The following is a 19,957-nucleotide window of genomic DNA, read 5'->3' on the forward strand; positions in this document are numbered from 1 at the left end:
CCTACATAGGTAGAAAAAGTAGGTGTTCCATGAAAAAAAAACAGTCTAAAATGCAATGTTGATAATGCTAGTGAGAATATAGAAGATATAAAAGGTCCATTTAGGTCGCAGGGTTTATAACTTGGATACAGCTCTTTTCCCTTTTTTGGAAGGTAGGAAGAAAAAAGAGACCTAATGCACTGATGCATGGAATTCCCAGGGAGGAAACTTCTTTTACCAATGCAGGCCATTATATATCAGAGAAAGGACTCAAATCAGGAAGACCTTGATTTGAGGCTACCTTTCTAGCCACTACTATCACTAGCCATTACTTCTCAAGATGAGCTTCTTGTTAAGACTATTAATCTTGAGACAGCCCAAATTCTGTTCTCCCCTAAATTCTTTTCCCCAATTTGCTCACTTCACTCTGAATTTTTTTTATCATTGCTTCTTCAGTTCCTGGTACAATCTCTCTAGTATGTGGTATGATGGGGAAAGTAATGGTTCTGGACTCAAAGGATATGGGTTCAAATCCTGGCTTAGCTGGTTACTACATCTGTGATTTCCAGCAAGCCATTTAACTTCTCTGACCTCTAATTCCTCACCCTTAAAATAAGGGGGTTATACCAGATCACCTTTGGAGACTTTTATAACTCTAAATCTGTGATCCTACATGATGAAAATATCAGTGAAAACATTAATCCCAATAAAAAGATAATATTTGTAACCTGTTTTTCAACCCACCTCTGACATATCCTGAGTTCTCTTCCCACATTAGAATGTAAGCTTTTTAAGGTTGGGTACTATCTTGTTGGTATCCATTTGTATTCTCAATACTTTTCCCAGTATTTGGCAAATAATACATGCTTAATGTTTCATTTTTATCTATATCTGCCTCATATCATTCTGTCTTCCATATAGGATAGCATAAAAAAAAATTTTGCCTGATGTCTCACTTACATCTCCCCATTTCCCACCAGCTACACTGATTTTTGACTGCACCATCCTGAAGCAGGAACCTTCACCTCAACCTTTTCCAGCTTCCTTTTGTGTCCTGTCTGCCCCACCAGATTACAAATTCCTTGAGGGCAGGAATTATCATTGTCTATGTATCCCCAGTGTTTAGCATTATGCCTATGACACAGTAGGTACTTAATAAATGCTATTGCCTGACTGACAAATCTCAGTACGCTATGTCTACGGTATGCTCCTGATACACCAGGCTAATACTATTTTCCAAAAAGGAAAAGTAGTCTAATATGACAAGTTTTTTGATGCCTGACTCTAGTAACAGGCAATTCACTTCCTAAATGTTGATAAATCATCCCTAAATAATAAAGTACAGAGTTTTTCCAGTAATTAAAGGCAGTCTTATCACTGTATGGGGTGAAGACTCCATTCCCTTTCCTTTTTTGAAAATAAAGAGAACTTCCTATCTGAAGTTCTGTTGTATGTCTCCCATTATCCACTATTTCTTAAAGATCGCCATCTCTGAAAAATGATGCAAGTACACTTACCAGTTCTTGCAGTATCCAGAGATGTAGTTTCTCCTGTTCTAATTATTTTAACTCATTGAATGCAGGAAAATTTTTGCTTGCCATCTTCTTGCCATCTGTGGTTCCAACTCTCTGGTAGCCATATTTGTGCTCTTTTTATCTGCCTGAAGATGGCTTATTTTAGCATGGAGGAGGGAAGCAAAATAATATTTTAGTAGTTCAACTTTCTCCCCATCATCCATTTTCACTGACATAATCCCTCTCTTGATCATCTTAATGTAAATATAACTTTCAAAAAAATCTTCTTTTTTGTATTTTCCATTAGTAGCTAACTGCCATTCATTCTGAGCTTTTTTCTAGTTCTGTACTATTATTCCAAGACCATATCACCTCTTTTAATTTATCATCAGATATTTGCCATTGTTTTTGTCTTCTATAGACTTTTTTCAGTGCTTTAAGGATGCATAATCCTTGGCTGGTATTACTTAAAGATTATGTTCTTCTGGCATAGTCTTCAAAAAACTAAATTAATCTCCACACCACAATGAACCATCAGAGTATTACTTTAGAAAAAGATTTCTGTATATTCTCTAAAAATATATAGCATCTAAAAAGAAGTCCCAATTCTGATATTCTAAGTGTGATCTTACTAGGCCTGAATTTTAACTCTGTAATCGTCTCAAATCGCACTTTCAGTTCTAGGATTTTTAACCATTGTCATTAAGGCAGTGTTAATATACGATGAATGGGGGAGAAACAAATCCCCGTTCAACTGAGGCAAAAAAAATCCAGCTTATTTTGCCCTGTGGTGATTTCTAAGGACAGTAACTATTTAGCTGGAACAAAATCCAAGATTTTTAATTATCTCTATACATAAGTTTTTTTCTAAAGTTAAAAAAAAACTCAAAGGGAATATTAAGAAAGGGTGAATCCAAGAGTTAATGTGGAAATAGAATCAATAAGACTGACAAATTAATCAGATGTGATGGCCATCTCTGCAGTCTTCGGGTTTAGCCACTTAGATACTAAGAAATGACAGGATTAACAGTGAATTGCCATTGCTTTGGTCATTTAGAAATGGCTGGAATCTCTGGATATTTTCAATAGATCATCATAAAGCTATAGATATTAAATATCCATATTTATGTGGACATTGATTAGCATTGTAAAGCTACAGATATTAACTATCTATATTTTTATGGATATTAATAAGAACTACAAGGAACCTTGGAGATCAGCTCATTCAGTCTGTTGATTGGGGTTTGACCTCAGTCACACAGATAATTGCTTCTATTCTGTTCTTTTCTTGGCATGTATAGCAGTGTCAGGTAAACTCTGTGCCTAAATTTAATACTGATTCATACATATTCCTTAAGCTACCAATAATCAGGAATTCTCTGTGCCCATGAAATCACAGGTCTATTTCCCATACTGTCTTATAACAAAGGATTATTATATTCCTTAAGCTACCAATAATCAGGAATTCTCTACGCCAATGAAATCACAGGTCTATTTCCTATACTGTCTTATAACAAAGGATTATTACTCTTAGTTATGACTTTATTCATATAATGGAAAATAAAATTTCTTCACTATTACTAGCTCAGTATGGTGGCAACTTTGAGAGGAAAAGGAAAAGGAAAGATGGGATTAAAGTAGGTTTATATTAATGCTAACAAAGTCATATCTAAAAGCAATAATCCTTTATTATGAGATAGGATAGAAAATGGACCTATGATTTCACTGGCAGAGAGAACTCCAGGATAAGGACACTCCCTCCACCCACACAGGTCACCACCTTCTCTACAACTTACAACCTTAGAAAGTTGCCTAGAATACTGAAAGATTAATCAATTGACCCAGGATCACATGACCAATATTTATCAGAACTAGGACTTTGATCTAGTTCTTCCTGACTTTGAGCCAAGTTCTCATTTCCTTACACCTATTTGTACATCTGAATCAATCTCTAGACTCGTGTCCCCTTTAGTTTATTGTACCGTCTTAAATCTATTTTATTTATTGTGATAAAACTCCAATGACATAATTAATTTTCATTGACTTTATTACAGCACACATCATCTTGTGTATTAAATAATTTCTCTATAATGCTGACTCACTGGGACAATACCAGACCTTACGAGACATTTAAACCATACGTTTTTTCCAAAAGAAGTATAAATGATTTCTGATAGATTAAAATCTGCAACAAAAAATAATTCATTTAACTATTTGTTTCTTGTTTAAATCAGGGATTGTATAGGAGTTGATTATTGTTTTTTTTCCCTTCAGTAATTAATGCTTTTCCTGAAAGGCAGTGTGGTGTAGTGGGTAGATGACTAGACTCAGATGTAGAAAGACCTTAGTTCAAGATCTGTTTCTAAAACATATTTTATATATATATTATATATATATACATACATTATATTATATATATAATGGTTAATATTCATATAGTATTTACTGTGTGCCAGGCACTGTGCTAAATGCTTTACAAATATTATCATATTTGATCCTTACAACAACTCTGAGAGGTAGAGGAAAGTGAAGCAAACAGAGGTTAAGTGACTTACCCAAGGTTACACAGCTAATAAGTATCTGAGGTCACACTTGAACTCAGGAAGATGAGCCTTCCTGACTATAAGAACAGTGCTCTACACAGTGAGTCACTTAGCTTCCTAATACGTATCTTCAGCAAGTTATTTAACCTTTCAGTGCCCCCAAGCAACTCTCGAGGACTATCAATCACAGATCTTCATTGATAGGAGTTTCCATACCAGAAATACCTCACGTTGATGAAATTACATAGTGACTCTTCCCTTCTCCACTCTTCCCCTCCTCAATGATTGTAACAATCATATACTTCTATTTATTTGCCATAATGGCTATACTCCTGAACCAAATATCAAACCCATCCACAGATCATATATTTAGAGTTGGAAGGAAAATTAGACGTTATTTAGTCAAATCTGATCATCTTACAGATGAGGAAACCGAGGCCCAGATGAATTAGTTGACTTGTCCAAGGTGACACAAGTAATAAGTAGGACAGTCAGTAATGGAACTCCAAAGACTAGAAATCTAACATTCCTTCCACTATACCATGTATTAAGTCACAAATAACCAAATTGTAGAAACTGAAAAATATTACAAAATATTCCATGTTTAGATTTAACCAATTCTTGCATATTAGATAGAGGATTAATATAAATGAATGAAATCCATAAATTTCCCCAACATCCACCCCACCTGCAGTGTTAAAAGGGAACAGAATCAATTCATTTAATACTTTAATTTTTCTCCTTGCCCTGCAACGAAAGACTAAGGCAGTGAGGAAAAAAATACTTCCAAAGTGGGACAAGTGAGCAAAAAGAGACAATAAGAAGTGGATGCTATGTGACCTAGATCACCAGTCTTTGAATAATTAGGATGTGCAATCCTGATCAATAAAATGGTTTAAGTTTAAAAGATACTGGAATTTGGAAAAGCAGAACAAAAACAAGAAAAAAAAATACCAGACAACTGAACCTAAGATATAATGTGATCCTGGCAACAATTAATATAATCAACTATAAAATAAAAAAAGAACTGAATTCTTATGATTATAAGAACATAAGACTTAATGTGGTAAGAATGATGACTCAGCATACTTTATTTACTTTGTATATATTTTGTATATACTGACATGTTTGCATATTACTTCCCCTTTAGTAGAATGGAAGTTCCTTGAGGACAGGGACTATTTTAATATTGCCTTTTTATCCCTAGCACTTGTCATAGTGCCTGGCACATAGACACTTAGAAAAGTCCTTGTTGATTGATTATAAATCTCATTGAATCACATTTTGTGTATGTGCAATTGCTGCCACTCATTCAGGTTATTGATGTGCCTGAATATCCCTCACTGCCCATTAGTAAATTGGATAAGCCTATGTCATGAATTTATGCATATCTTTCTTGGAAGCATTTCTGTATTTGGCCTAGAGAGTCACTCAGGGCAGAGGAAGGATGACTTTTCCTGTTAAAGTACCCACTCTATCCTGCAGCTGAGTGGTGCAGTGGGTAGAACATTGGGCTTAGAATTGGGAAAACTCATCTTCAGATCTGGCTTCAGACACTTGCTAGCTGTTTGACCGTGGGCAAGTCTCTTAATCCTGTTTGCCTCAGTGTCTCATCTATAAAATGAGCTGGAGAAAGAAAAGTCAAACCAGTATGGTATCTTTGCCAAGAAAACCCTAAATGAGGTTGTGGAGAGGCAGACACAATGGAATAACAAAATTCCCACAAAGAGAAAAACTAGATCCATACTAAAATAGAAAAAAACAAGCAACTTCATTACAGAAGAGAAATTGAAGTCTCAGAGAGACTCACCTAAGATACTACAGGTAGTAAGCAGAAAAGCCCAGAGTCAAATCCCAGGTCCTCTGACTTTAAATCTAGAATGCTTTGTCCTGGAATTCATCTGCTTCTAAAGTTAAAAAGGAATTCTAAATTTTAATTCAATGAGTATGCATATATATGACTGAGCACATACTGGTATTTCATGTTATGGTCTGCTTAAAGAGAGAGAGAGAGCAGTAATAGTATAGAAGAGGAGGAGAAAAGGCTGGAAGGTGAAAGGAGATAGGGAGGGACAGAAAAGAAAAGAAAAACAGAAAAAGATGGTAGCTGCAGACCTTGGATAAATGTCCAAGTCCAAGCTCCACCATTTTCCTTCTGTATGACCTTAGACAAATTACTGCAGCTCTCTCCACCTCAGTTTCTACGCCCCCAAAATGAAAACACTAAATTAAATTATACCTAAGATCCCTTCTAGCTCTAATATTCTATAAACTCTATAAGTCATTCAACCTGTCAGGGCTTCAGTTTTCTCATCTGTAAAATGAGGAAGTTGGACTAAGTGACCTCTAAGTACCATTCTTGCTCTAAAAATGCTAAACAAGAGAAAGAGAGAGACATAGACGCCTCATGAGAGAAAGAGATGCAAAGAAAGAGGAAAAGATAAAGGAAAAAAACAAATAAAAAGGGGAAAGTTCTGAGGTGAGTTAAAAGTAAATTGTTTTTATTGTGTTCCATTTTCACTTGAAGCAGAGGGTTCAAAGAAAGTTATAATCTATTGTCGTTGCCCTTTGAATTTCCTATCAGTTGATTAACCACTATGCACACAGCTCAGCAACTCTGCTTTAGTGGGATAGCCATCTGGCACATAAATTATTCTCTGGGCAGCAGTAGTTGTAACCCAGTTAATAACTTCTCACAAGGTACTTACCAAGGTCAAAGGAAATCAAGTCCATTGAGGAGAGGTTTTTCATCTTGCTCTTAGAGTAATTCAATACTACTTAATTCAACAAACATTTGCTAAGCAGTCTGTGGTGTTAGAGGCACCATGCTAAGGTTGATGATACAAAAACACAATACTGTTAAAGAACTGACAGTGTATTAGGGGAGATAAGAGGGGTTCACAAAAAGTTGGAATATGATGAGTCTGTAGAGAATATACAGAGAAAAAAGAGACTTGTCACTTATAGCTGAGGAGAGAGGATAAGTTGGTCATTGAAGGAAAGGCAGAATTTCAACAGGTGAGAGTTGTAGAGAGAGTCTTGGCAGGTGTGTGTGGGATGGGAAAGATACTATGCATTCAAAAGCATAGCTAAAGGTGAGAGGTAACTGAAAAAAACTGGACTGGAATGTAAAGTGTGTGAAAGGAAATAGCATAGAATTAGTCTGGAAAGGTAATTTGGAGCTAAATTTTAGAGAGATTTGAATATCAAGATAATGAGTCATACTTTTTTTTCCAGTAGTCAATTGAGATCTTCCAATTAATAGCATAAGAAAGGATAGATGGGGGGAGGAGAAAATGATATAAGTCTATGGAGTTTAACTGTCTTTAGGATATCTGTGCAAAGAGAGTTGGGAAAGTAGGATTGCAGCTCAAGGGAGAAGTCAAAGCTGAAGACAAACATACACTAATGCCCTATGGGCAGTACTGTGGATTAATCCAACAATTATACAAAGTTATTTAAAATGCTCATCACTAAACTGTGCATGCTGTTTGATCCAATGATAGCACTAATAGGCATATATGCCACAAAGAGATCAAAGAGGAAAAGGAATCATATGTAGAAAAATATTTTATAGCAGCACTTTCTGTCATTACAAAGAATGTAAAACAATGAATAGCTATCTAATGACTAAGCAAATTGTGATATATGAATAGATAAACTATTTTTCCATTGAAAGAAGCAATTAAAGAGATAGATTCCAAAAAAACCTAGGAATAGTTGTTTGAATTGACCCAGAGTGAAGTGGGTAGAACAATAGCACAATTTATACCATGAAAAAAAATGTATAAAGGAAAACTACTGTGAAAAACTAGGATAATCATTACTTCAGAAGAATGACAATGAAGAATGCTTCCAGTCTTTTGACAGAGGTGAGAGATGTACAGTATGAGACATACATTTTTGGATGCTGCCAATGTGTGGATTTGTTTGTCTTGACTGAGCTTATTTGTTAAAGGGGAGAGAGAGATCTTATTGGTAAGGGGAAGGTTATGGGAAAGGCACAGCACAGTAATAAATAGTCATACAAAAACATAAAAAAAAGAAAAAAGTCAATGAAACATAAAAATACACAGAGGAGAGCAGAAGAAAGCATAGAAGGTAAAATAAAAAAGTGGGGCAAGATTGGAACGACCATGTTAAATTTAATATGTATTTTTAAAATAAACCATGTGTAATATTTACATATACATCATATAAAATCTTCCATCGCTCTTCTTCTTTGCATAGTTCATATCTATGGATATTTGTCAAGTTTGTAATAGTAATATCAAGAAGAGTTTTCAAAAAAATATATAAAGGCCCATTAGATTTGGCTGTGGTTTCCTTAGTGACTTTTCCAAGAGCAGTTCAAGTAGAATAGTAGAGATAAAAGTCAATTCATAAGGGATTCAGGAGGGGTTGATAGGTGAGGAAGTCAAAGAAGTGAAAGTTGGCTATTTCAGGAAGTTTTGTAGTGAAAAGGGTAGACATTCAAATAACAATAAATTGAGCAAACAGCAGATCTATGATTGGTTTTTTTTAAGATATTTGAGACATATAACATAGAGAATAGAGATCCTATCTCAGAGTTAGAAGACTTGAACCAGTTCAAGCTCTTTCCTGGCACATCCTGGCTCTATGACCCTGGGCAAGTCACTCAGACTCTCAGTATGCCTCAGATAATCTCTGAGGATCTTTCTAGCTAGCTGTGTGTGAGAGACAGACAGAAAGAGTTATGACAAAGAATTCCTTTTATCTTTGAAATAACATATCTATTACAAAAAGGGATCAGAATATTTGTATGCAGAGGAGAGAGCACTACTAATAGACAGGGAAAGGTTGAAGATAGGTGAGGATAAGGTGCATGAAGAGATGATAAGAAGTGGAAATAAGGGCACTAGTGGAGAGTTAACCTCTGCAGGGAGAGGCATTCATCCTTTAAGAGTGGATAGTGGTAAATATAAGAGGATAAATTAAAACAGTGATTTTTAGGAGTAGCTAAATATGAATTGAAGGAGCTTACCTTAATTAGATGCCTTCAATCTTTTCAAAAACAGAAGGCAAGATTATCTGCTGGGGGGAGTAGGAGGTAAAGAAAATGGAAATTTGAGGAAAGTGGTAAAGATTTATAACTTGAGATAAACATTTTGAAACGTGGAGAGTGTGATAGGGAACAAGAGCCTTCCTGCCAATGTGCCCGCCTGAACCAGAGACAGGATGCTTAACTCCCCCCCACCATCTAACTGCAACAAAACCCTGAAGTTCACATTGGGCTGAATAACAATTTTTTAAAAATCCAGTGAGAAACATTAAGTAACATCATTCATCCCAGAACTAAACAAAAAGTCGGTCAAAAACCCACAGGCAATAAAAAAGGAAATTTCTCAAGCAAAGTGAGTGCCAATAAAACCAAAGGCAGGATACATGTAGCCTGCAAGACTTTGTGTCTATAGGTCAATTTCTTCCCTGAGAAAATCTCAGGCTGGTCAGAAAGCCACAGGGTAAGGACCTTGGAAGCCCCTGTGAGTGGTGATCAGCATGGTATAAGACAGACTAAATGAAGTAGCGAAGCTGAAGACAGGAGGTGTCACATACCAGGCAAGTCAAACTGCCATCTTGATGATCATCTTCTCTCCAACTATGATGGAGACAGTCCAGTACACTTAACCCAGGGAGGAATCTTGGGAATAGCAAATCAGCCAACTCATTGACCTGCTTCCAGCCCAACTTTCATACTGATCACTGAAGAAAGAGATCATTGTAGAGAAGAGGCCACCTTCCCCTTCGCCGCAAACAACAACTCCTGATCTGTTACCATCCGTTGTCAGATAAGTGAGCCATAGGACTGGCAGCAGCTTTCCCTTCCAGAATACTAGTTCTGCTTTCGCTCTAACCTTCACAGGCATTATTCAGGGAAGTAGCATCTGTGGAGAAGCCAATCCTCCAACATCAACTACCAACCATCTGCTACTCACAGGCCAGGAACACCAGTCTAGCAGAAGCAACAAGGTACCCTGAGAGAGGGAGCAGGTACCAGGCAACTCAAACCACCACCACCACGTTGACCATCACCTACCTCCCTTCAGACCTTAGGGGATACTGGACCCAGAACCCAAAAGCACTGAGATTATCAATGCTTCCATCCCAATGCATAGTCATCATTCTGGGATGCAACTCCTGTGGAGATGCAGCCTGGAAACTGCTTCTGCAGGTATTATAGAGTCTTTTAAAGACCCAGAAAAGAAAGTTCTCATCACCAAAGTCCTTGGCCCTTTCAAATTCATTCAGCATTAAGAATTGAAATGATTTTGTCAGTGGAAATGACATTATAGAAAAGACATTAACATCTGCTGTGCCAACCATGGGCCTTTTCCTTCTGATCTATAGCTGAGACCTTCCATGTGTTTTCTTCCCTATAAGAATATAAGCTCCTTGAGAGTAGGTGACACCATACTTTTGCATTTATATCCCTGGTGCTTAACACTGTGCTAAGTACTAAGTCCTTAATAAATTAGGAATGTGGTATTAAGGACACAGTAAATTCTTGATAAATGCTTTATTCATTCAACATGGTACCACATCAGTTAGATGGAATGTCTCTGATTCAGAGGCTCTGACAGCCATAACATTCTAACTTGAGATGCTAAAAAAGATTTGGAAAGCCCAGTGCTCTGAACTTCAAAGATCAAGAGATTCTAACCTGAGAAGGTAGAGCAAGAGCAAAAGTTCTCTGGAGCCAAAGCGAAGGCCAAAATAAGGCCAAACACTTCAACCAAAAACATAGCCTGTGGTGAAACCTAGTCTTGGCACAAAGCCTTGATTAAATATAATTATAAACTAAAACTGTAGACATTAATTAATGAAATAAATCACCAAACACTAAATTTTTGCAACCCCAACTTGATAACAATTGCAGATAGAGACTCAAAGAAAATAATTGATTTTTTACAAGTACTACGTGAATACTCAGAAGAAATTAAGCAAGATTAAAGATACAATCATAGCTCTGGAGGAAAGAAGTGGAATAAGAATAAGTAGCTTTGAAGAGAAAGTAATGAACATTGCCAAAGAAATGAAACCTAGGATAGGCCTAACAGAAATAAGTGATCCTATAAGATAGGAAGAAGTACTACTTACTGGTAAGAGAGCTAATATCAGAAACAATGAACTTAAAAGAGAAAGGAAAATTACCTGCAGACCTATAAATAGAGAAAGTTAAAAAACAAATGATTATGAGAACATGTAAAGAAGAAATAATTTAGGAATCACTGGATTATCTATAAACCATAATTAATAAAAATTCCTGGGTACCATATATCAAGAAATCATATATGAAACTGCCTGGACCTATTAGAACCAAAAGGCAAAGTAAAGATAGAAGGAATTCATTTATTCCAGAAAGAAATCACAAAAGGAAAATTTCCAGGAATGCCATAGACCAAAATCCAGAGTTTGTTTATCAAAGAAAAAAATACTGAAGGAAAACAGAAAGCAGCAGTTAAAGTGCCAAGGAACTATTGTTAGCTTCAGACAAGATCTTACATCTTTTGCTAGAAATGAGAGTATATTTTAGAAAATAATATTCTAAAAGACAAAAGAGTTTTATGACCAAGAATAGTTTACCCTGCAAAACTGAGTACAGTCCTTGGGGATAGGAATAGAGAGAATGAACCTTTAATATATATTTAAAAAATTAAGCAGTAATGACGAAAACAGAATAGCTAAGAAAGAAATTTGATATGATGTGAGAATTCGGAAAAACCTAGAAGAGTAAATTTATTTGAGCATTTAAAAGTAACCGATGATGTAGTGCTAACATTCTAATAAAAGAAGAAATAAGTTCCTTCAGAACATTGATATCTTCAAAGGGTGAGGAAATTAAATGATAAAAACAGAAGATATGGATAAGTGGCCAAAAGATATGAACAGCTTTCATAAGAAGAAATCAAAGCTGTCTACAGTTATAGGAAAAAAATGCTCTAGATCACTATTAATTAGATTAATGCAAATTAAAACAGCTCGGAAACACCTGTCAGAAATGACAATGGAGGAGATGAGGGAAAATAGGTACACTATTGGTCTAGTCATTCTGGAGAATAATTTGGTACTATACGTAAAGGCCTGTAAAATTGTGCATCCCCAGCAATGCCACTGTTAGGTTGGTACCTCAAAGAAATCAGAGAAAAAGTACGTATAAATACCAAAAATATTTTAGCATCTCTTTTTGTGGAGGAAAAGAATTAGAAACTGAGGTGATGCCCATCAATTGAGGAATAGATGAACAAGTTATGGTATATGATTATGATGGAGTATTTTGTGCTGTAAGAAATGAGGAGCAGGATGATTTCAGAAAACCTGGTAAGACTTACAAGAACTGATGGTAAGCGAAGCGAGCGGAATCAGAAGAGCACTGTATCCAGTAACAGTAATATTATATAATGATCAATTATCTGAATGACTTGGCTATTTTCAGCAGTACAATGATTCGAGAAAATTCTGGAGAATTCATGATGAAAAATGTTATTCCCCTCCAATTAAAGAACTGATAGAATCTGAATGCAGATTTAAGGATACTATTTTTCACTTCATTTTTTTCATATTGGATTGTTTTGGTCTGTTTTCTTTCACAATATGACTAATATGGAAATATGCTTTGCATGATTACATATTTATAACCTATATCAAATTGCTTATCATCTCAGGGACATATGAGAGGAGAGAAAGAAGGAGAGAATTTGGAAGTCACAATCTTAAAATATGTATGTTAAAAATTATTTTACATGTATTTGGGAAAAATAAAGTATTGCTCAAAAAATGATGAAGGGGTAGTTTCAGAAAAAAAAATGGGAAGATCTATATGAACTGATGGAGAGTGAGATGTGAAGAACCGGGAGTCTGTGCACAACAGAAACAATGCTGTGATGATAATCAACTGTGAAAGACTTTTTTACTATTCTGGTCAGTGCAGCAGTCCAGGACAGTTGCAAAGGACTCATAATGAGAGAGTACTGTCCACCTCCAAAGAAACAATTGGGGAACTCAAAGGGCATATGCAAGTGTGGTTTTCTTGGCCTTTTATTTTTTGCTTTATGGTTGATATGGAAATGGGTTTTGCATGATTTCACATGTTTGATTCATGTCATTTCATCTGCATCATCAGGGACTAGAAAGTAGGAGATAGGTAAAGAATTTGGAGCTCAAATTTTTTAAAAGAAGAGGAGAGAAAAGAGAGTATATGAAGAGTAATGCGCTAGAGTACAAAGGAGGAAAATGTCAGGAGCTGGGGAATTTGCTATTTCTCATATTTTGATAAGCAAGAAGAACAGTATGTAAACATTGATGAAGAAATGTGGGAGTGGCCATCAAATGAACTTTACTCAAAGTTCAAAGAACACACACACACACACACACACACACACACACACACACACACACACACACACTTTGAGTTATAAATATATCAAGCAATGGCCAAAAGAATAGGAGGATTAAAAGGAAGGATCGTACATAGGAAAGCATAGTCTTAAGCAAAAGAAACTTCCTGAACCTGAAAAAAAGGATTGATGGGGCAAAGAAAACACAATAAGGGAACTAAAAATCTAAAAGAGAACCTTCGGTTGCATCTTAGATAATTGGGGAATCAACAAATGTTGATACATGTATGTAGCTAAACATTATTGTTCCCTAAGAAGTTATGAGACTATTTTGGAAAATCCTGGGTTGTATGAATTGACACAAAATTAAATGAGCAGAATCAGCAGAACACTTTATACAAAGACAACATTACAACTTTGAAAGACTTATCCGTGATCAAGGAAATGACCATCAATGTCTTTAGAATACCTTTAATGAAGCATGTTACCTATATTCTGACAGAGAAGTCATGGAAATAAGGTGTAAAACTGTAATTTTTTTCTGAACATTACCATTGTATGGATTTCATTTTGCTTAACTATGCTTATTTCTCATAACGGTTTTCCCCCTTTCTCTCAGTTAACTAAAGAGGTTGTGGGAAGGGACAAAAGAGTTAGTAAAAATGATGCCAAAAAAAGAGGACCATTGAAACTTCTTTTAAAGCAGGGAGCAGAAGGAAATTCAGAAAAAAGCACAGAAAAGGATAGTTTTGAAAGTAATGTGTAGAATTTATTATATTCTTTTTTAAAAAGCAAGTGGTATGACATGGAAATTCACAACATGAAATAGAATACTGTTTTATGTTGGGTTTCTGTCTTTTTGTAATTCAAGTTCAGAATAAACAAAGTTAATTTTTTCTTTAAAATTTAACAAAAGAATTGTTGTAAAATAGTGAGATTCAGTGGAGGTCAAAACGAATAAACATGTAATGGATCCTAGTCAACTCAATTTTGTACTTTACTTAAACATTTTCCTATAGCTTGGGAGTGGGATTGGTAAGGGATACCCAAGATTGGTTGGCACAAGTGGAGAAAGGATTCAAGGCAAAAGAAGAGGAATTCATGGAGATAAATGGCACACCATTGAGTGAGCACAAGGTAGTGAGAAAAGTGAAGCCAGAAGAGATTTGATCGAATAGAAGGAAATGGAAGCATCAAGGGAACAGAGATTAAGTTAAAGGTAGAGAGCCAGGTTTAGGAAGAATAACAGTGGGAGAAGTAGAAGGACAAAAGGTGTTTGGGGTTCTAAATACTTCCTGCTAAATAGAGAAATGCTAATTTACTTTATCCTAAAACTATTGCAAGGGATTATGGGATTTATCAATGGATGGAATTTTAGACATGTTCTAGTCCTCTCAACTTTTAGATCCCAAAGAAGTTGGGTCACACAGAGAATAAATAGCTAAGCCAAAATTTGGCTTAGACAAGTCTTCTCCTTCAAATACATATAGAGTTTGGTTTACATCAAGGAATCCATAATTTGAGGAGAAAGAGCCAGATCATGGTCTTTCATTATTTTATAGCTCTATAACATAGACTTTTTCAATCTTAGTCTTTCATAACTTCCATAACCTACTTAGTCTTTCCTTCTTAGATACTGCTCTTACAACTCATTCTATTCTCAACCCACCATCCACCCCTTCTGTGGCTTAATTGATACACCTTTCTTGAGAAGCAGTTTCCAAAATTGAATGCCTGTCGCAGAGATAGACATGCCGTGAGTTTTACAAGTTGTTTGGATCTATTTCAGCTTTCTTTCCCCTCTTCTAATTTTTTACTTGTCACGTGTCACTTTCTATATTTAATGTGCATGTTTGTCACCAAGGTGTTTCAAGTTGTACTTCTTCAAAAGCTTTCTCCATGATCTTCCTTTTCTCAAGGAGAATAGCTTGTACTTTTCATTACCCCAAAACTAGGAACACTCTGCCTCAATAATGTAAATTATGTGTGACAAAGGTAAGCCCATGAGAATATACACTTTGACTGCATGGGGAGTGGGACAAGGGCTTTTAACCCCCGCAAAATGGTACTCAAGAACCTAGCTAGTTCCTATATTGAGCCATGGAGCCAATCAATGCACATGATCCAAACAGACCGCCCCTGTTACATATGCAAATACTTAACTTTTGATGGCCTTTTTTCTTCCGAATGTTATATTGTCCTATACACAAATCATTCTATGTCAGTTTCAGGATTTAGGATATAAGTTCTTATAGGCAAAGGAATTTTTTGTCTTGAATAGCTTTGTATCTCATAAACACTATTAATGGTGAGGAAGGGAATTTCTAGAGACAAGGGCACAGGTAATGTAGAAAGTAAGCTCTTAGATGTCTGAACTTCTTTCTTTTTTTTTCTTTTTATCCCTGTTACCTAACAAAATGCTTCACATGTGGTAGGTGCTGATGCTTACATAGTCCCAATGGAGCTACCGTACCCCAACTGCCAAATAGAAATATTGGATTAGTGGAACTAATGGAGCAGCATGATATTGTGGAAAAAGCGCTAGATTTAGACTCTGAGGAGACCTGGGTTGGACGCTCACCTCTCACCTGATTAATTATTTGATTATAGGAAAGTCCTTAAATTTCCATGAGCCTCAGTTTCTTCATATGTTAAATGGAGATAATAATGCCTGTAGCCCCTAACAACCCTGGGAAGTAACTATTATTATCCCCATTTTACAAATAGGGGAAATGAGGCAGACAGGTTATGTGATTAGCCCAAGTCTCATATCGGATAAGTTTCCATGGCTGGATTTGACCTCAGCTCTTAACTCCAGGTTAGGCATTCTCCACTACACTATCTAGCTGCTCCTAATTACAAATATGTCATGTTTTTTTGGTCACTTAAAAAAAATCAGAGGATTACTTACACATGTTTACTTTTTAACCACCTAACTAAAATAGTGAAAAATACTATGATTTAGTGAAAAGGGGAAAAGAAAAGAAAGAGAAAAAGCATGTATATGGAACTGATTCTGTTCCAGGCACTGTGATACATGCTTTATTGCTATTGTCTCATTTGATCCTCGCATCAACCCTGTGAGTTAGATGCTGTTATTATCCCCATCTTCCAGTGGAGGAAACTGAGGTAAACAGAGATTAAATGACTTTCCCAAAGTCACACAGCCAGAAAGTGTCTGAGGTCAGATTTGGACTCCATTCTTTCCTATTCCAAACCCATTGCTCTATCCACTGCACCCCTTGGATGCTGGGCATTGGACTTGTAATCAGATGACCTGAATTTGAGTTCCAGCTCCACCTCCTTATTAACTGGGCAAACCACTTAAACTCTCTGATTTTTAGTTTCTTAATCTACAAAATGGGGTTAAGCATTCTTGCACTATCTATCTTCCAGGATTATTATGAGAAAATGATTGCAAAGCCCTGTTTGCAAGCACTAAATGTCAGCTTTTCTGTGATCTGTAGATTGCTAATTAATGTTTTATTTTTCCCCTCCAGATCTTGGCCATTGTATCCATTCTATTCATCGTGCTATCCACCATTGCCCTGTCTCTCAACACCCTACCTGAACTTCAAGAAATGGACGAATTTGGTCAGCCCATTGACAATCCACAGTTAGCACACGTTGAGGCTGTCTGCATAGCCTGGTTTACAATGGAGTACCTTTTACGCTTCCTGTCCTCACCAAACAAGTGGAAGTTCTTTAAAGGTCCATTAAATGTCATTGATTTGCTGGCCATTTTACCATATTATGTCACCATTTTCCTCACTGAGTCCAACAAGAGTGTGCTCCAGTTCCAGAACGTCAGGCGGGTGGTGCAGATCTTCCGCATCATGAGGATACTCCGGATCCTGAAACTCGCCAGACATTCCACAGGCCTCCAGTCTTTAGGATTTACTCTGAGACGGAGTTACAATGAATTGGGCTTGTTGATACTCTTTTTAGCCATGGGAATAATGATATTTTCTAGTCTTGTGTTTTTTGCGGAGAAGGATGAAGATGCTACCAAGTTCACCAGTATCCCTGCCTCCTTTTGGTGGGCCACCATAACCATGACCACTGTAGGGTATGGTGACATCTACCCTAAAACTTTATTGGGAAAGATTGTGGGAGGCCTCTGCTGCATAGCTGGGGTGCTAGTGATTGCACTTCCTATCCCAATCATTGTGAACAATTTCTCTGAGTTTTACAAGGAACAAAAACGTCAGGAGAAGGCAATTAAAAGGAGGGAGGCCCTGGAGCGGGCTAAAAGAAATGGAAGTATTGTTTCCATGAACTTAAAAGATGCCTTTGCTCGGAGTATGGAACTTATTGATGTGGCTGTCGAGAAAGTGGGAGATTCCGCCAACACTAAGGACTCCACAGATGATAACCACCTGTCTCCAAGTCGATGGAAGTGGGCCAGGAAAGCATTGTCTGAAACCAGCTCCAACAAATCCTATGAGAATAAGTATCAGGAAGTGAGTCAGAAAGATTCCCATGAACAGCTCAACAATACTTCTTCAAGCCCACAACACTTGAGTGCTCACAAACTGGAGATGCTATACAATGAAATCACTAAGACTACACAGCCCCACTCACACTTGAATGCCTCGGACTACCAAGAGCAGGCTGAAAAACCACCAGTATACAAAGAGGAGATTGAGATGGAGGAGGTTACCTGTCCTCAGGAGCAGCTGGCTGTGGCCCAGACAGAGGTCATCATGGACATGAGGAGTACCTCTAGTATTGACAGCTTCACCAGCTGTGCCACTGACTTCACAGAAACTGAAAGATCCCCCCTCCCACCCTATGCCAGCACTCACTTACAAATGAGATTCCCCCCTGACCCCACAGGGGTAGAAGAGCACCAAAGAGTCAAGGGACTCCCATTTTTAACACTTACCAGGGAGAAAATTTCTGCCCCTAGAGATGCTACATTTGAATATACTCCAATTGACACCATTGGGAGTCCAGACTCAGTAGTACCCCAGTCTGGACTGCATGGTCCTCTGCAGTTTGACAGTGCAACAGAGAGTCCAAAAAGTTCTCTAAAAGGTAGCAATCCCCTAAAATCCAGATCCCTGAAAGTGAACTTCAAGGAGAGCAGAGGCAGTGCCCCCCAGACCCCACCTAGCACTGCCAGGCCCTTGCCAGTCACCACCATGGCAGACTTTACTCTACCCACACCCCAACATATCAGCACCATTCTCCTAGAGGAGAATTCTCCCCAGGGAGAGAGACCCTTGCTGGGCACTGAAGTCTTAGGGCTCTCTCAAGGACCTGCAAAAGGTTCATCCCCTCTGTTTCCCAAACAAAAACTATTTCCTTTCTCTTCAAGAGAGAGGAGGAGTTTCACTGAAATAGACACTGGAGAAGATGAAGACTTCTTAGAGCTCCATGGAGCCTCAGAGGACAGGCAGCCAGACTCCAGCACAAATTGCTGTGGGAATAAGCATAGTGATGGAAGAGACCCTTTAAGAGAAGAGACTGGTGCTCTCTCTTCCTCCCCACAAAACACAAGTCACAATTGTATGCAAGACATTTACCAAGCTGTGGGCGAAGTGAAAAAGGACAATAATCAAGAAGGGTACAAGATGGAAAACCATTTGTTTGCCCCAGAGATTCATTCAAATCCTGGGGAGACAGGTTATTGTCCCACGCGTGAAACCAGCATGTGACTAGTTAAAAAAGCAATAAAAACTTGTTTCTTAAAAACCGCAATTAGTAAAGCCTATGAACTAAAAATGGGAAGCCTCCCCTATTCTTCCCCCTCCCCCCCCCACAAAAACAAGTGCATAAGATGTTATTTTTGCATGGCATGAACAGTTTAGTTTAAGTACTGTTTAAATAAAGAGTCAAGGCTGCTTTTGTAACAAACAACCTAACACAAATGACTTCAAAACAGTGGATAAAATAAAGAGAGCTCTATCAGGAATTGGCATTCTGCAACGTCTGACATTTTTGATCCTTTCACTCATAATTAGACAAATTTTAAACTGTTTTAACTATTTTGAGGGTTCCAACGAATTCTAGAATTTGCACATGAAAGGATGAAATGTCAATGCATGCATTCGTAACAATGTGAAAAAAAGGTGCTTCGAGCTTGCAAAATGCATCCATTTGTAAATAATGGATTTGGGGGAGCCAAAAATCTCAAGAATATATGGAATTCAATTTCCAGGGACACAAGTACTTCCTTCAGAGCCTGATGCCATGAGGAGTTGTACAGACTTACGTTGCAAGATCGCAACCTCTATTTAAAGTATCTCATGTACCTTGCTTTCTATTATAAGACTCATTAAGTCTATTAGTTTATTTAAGGGAATACAGTATTTTTAGTTCTCTGTGCAATGTCATAGGGTGCATTTTTTTAACTTGCCTTTGCTTAATTGTGGCATTTGTGGTCTAAAATATAACTCATGAGAACAGGCAAGATTTAATGACCAGAAATTAAGTTATTTGGAATTTTATATTAAAAATTGGCAATACATAGACATCATGGCATTATCTATGATGGAAAAAAAAACCAACGATCATAGTTTAGACCTAGAAGGGACCTCAGGATTCATATAGTCTCGCT

General features: G+C 37.1%; 1 protein-coding gene across 1 annotated transcript in view; it reads left to right on the forward strand.

Annotated features, from left to right (window-relative positions):
- The window catches only part of KCNB2 (potassium voltage-gated channel subfamily B member 2), a 450,026-nt gene extending 430,934 nt beyond the window's left edge, over positions 1-19,092 (forward strand). Inside the window, exon 2 of the mRNA XM_072604862.1 lies at positions 16,893-19,092. Coding sequence (XP_072460963.1) covers positions 16,893-19,055 — 2,163 coding nt within the window. The 3' untranslated portion in view covers positions 19,056-19,092. The remainder of the gene's footprint in view (positions 1-16,892) is intronic.
- Positions 19,093-19,957: the final 865 nt, after the last annotated feature.

This window comes from Notamacropus eugenii, chromosome 4, assembly GCF_028372415.1.
Source record: "Notamacropus eugenii isolate mMacEug1 chromosome 4, mMacEug1.pri_v2, whole genome shotgun sequence".
Taxonomy (NCBI): Eukaryota; Metazoa; Chordata; class Mammalia; order Diprotodontia; family Macropodidae; genus Notamacropus; species Notamacropus eugenii.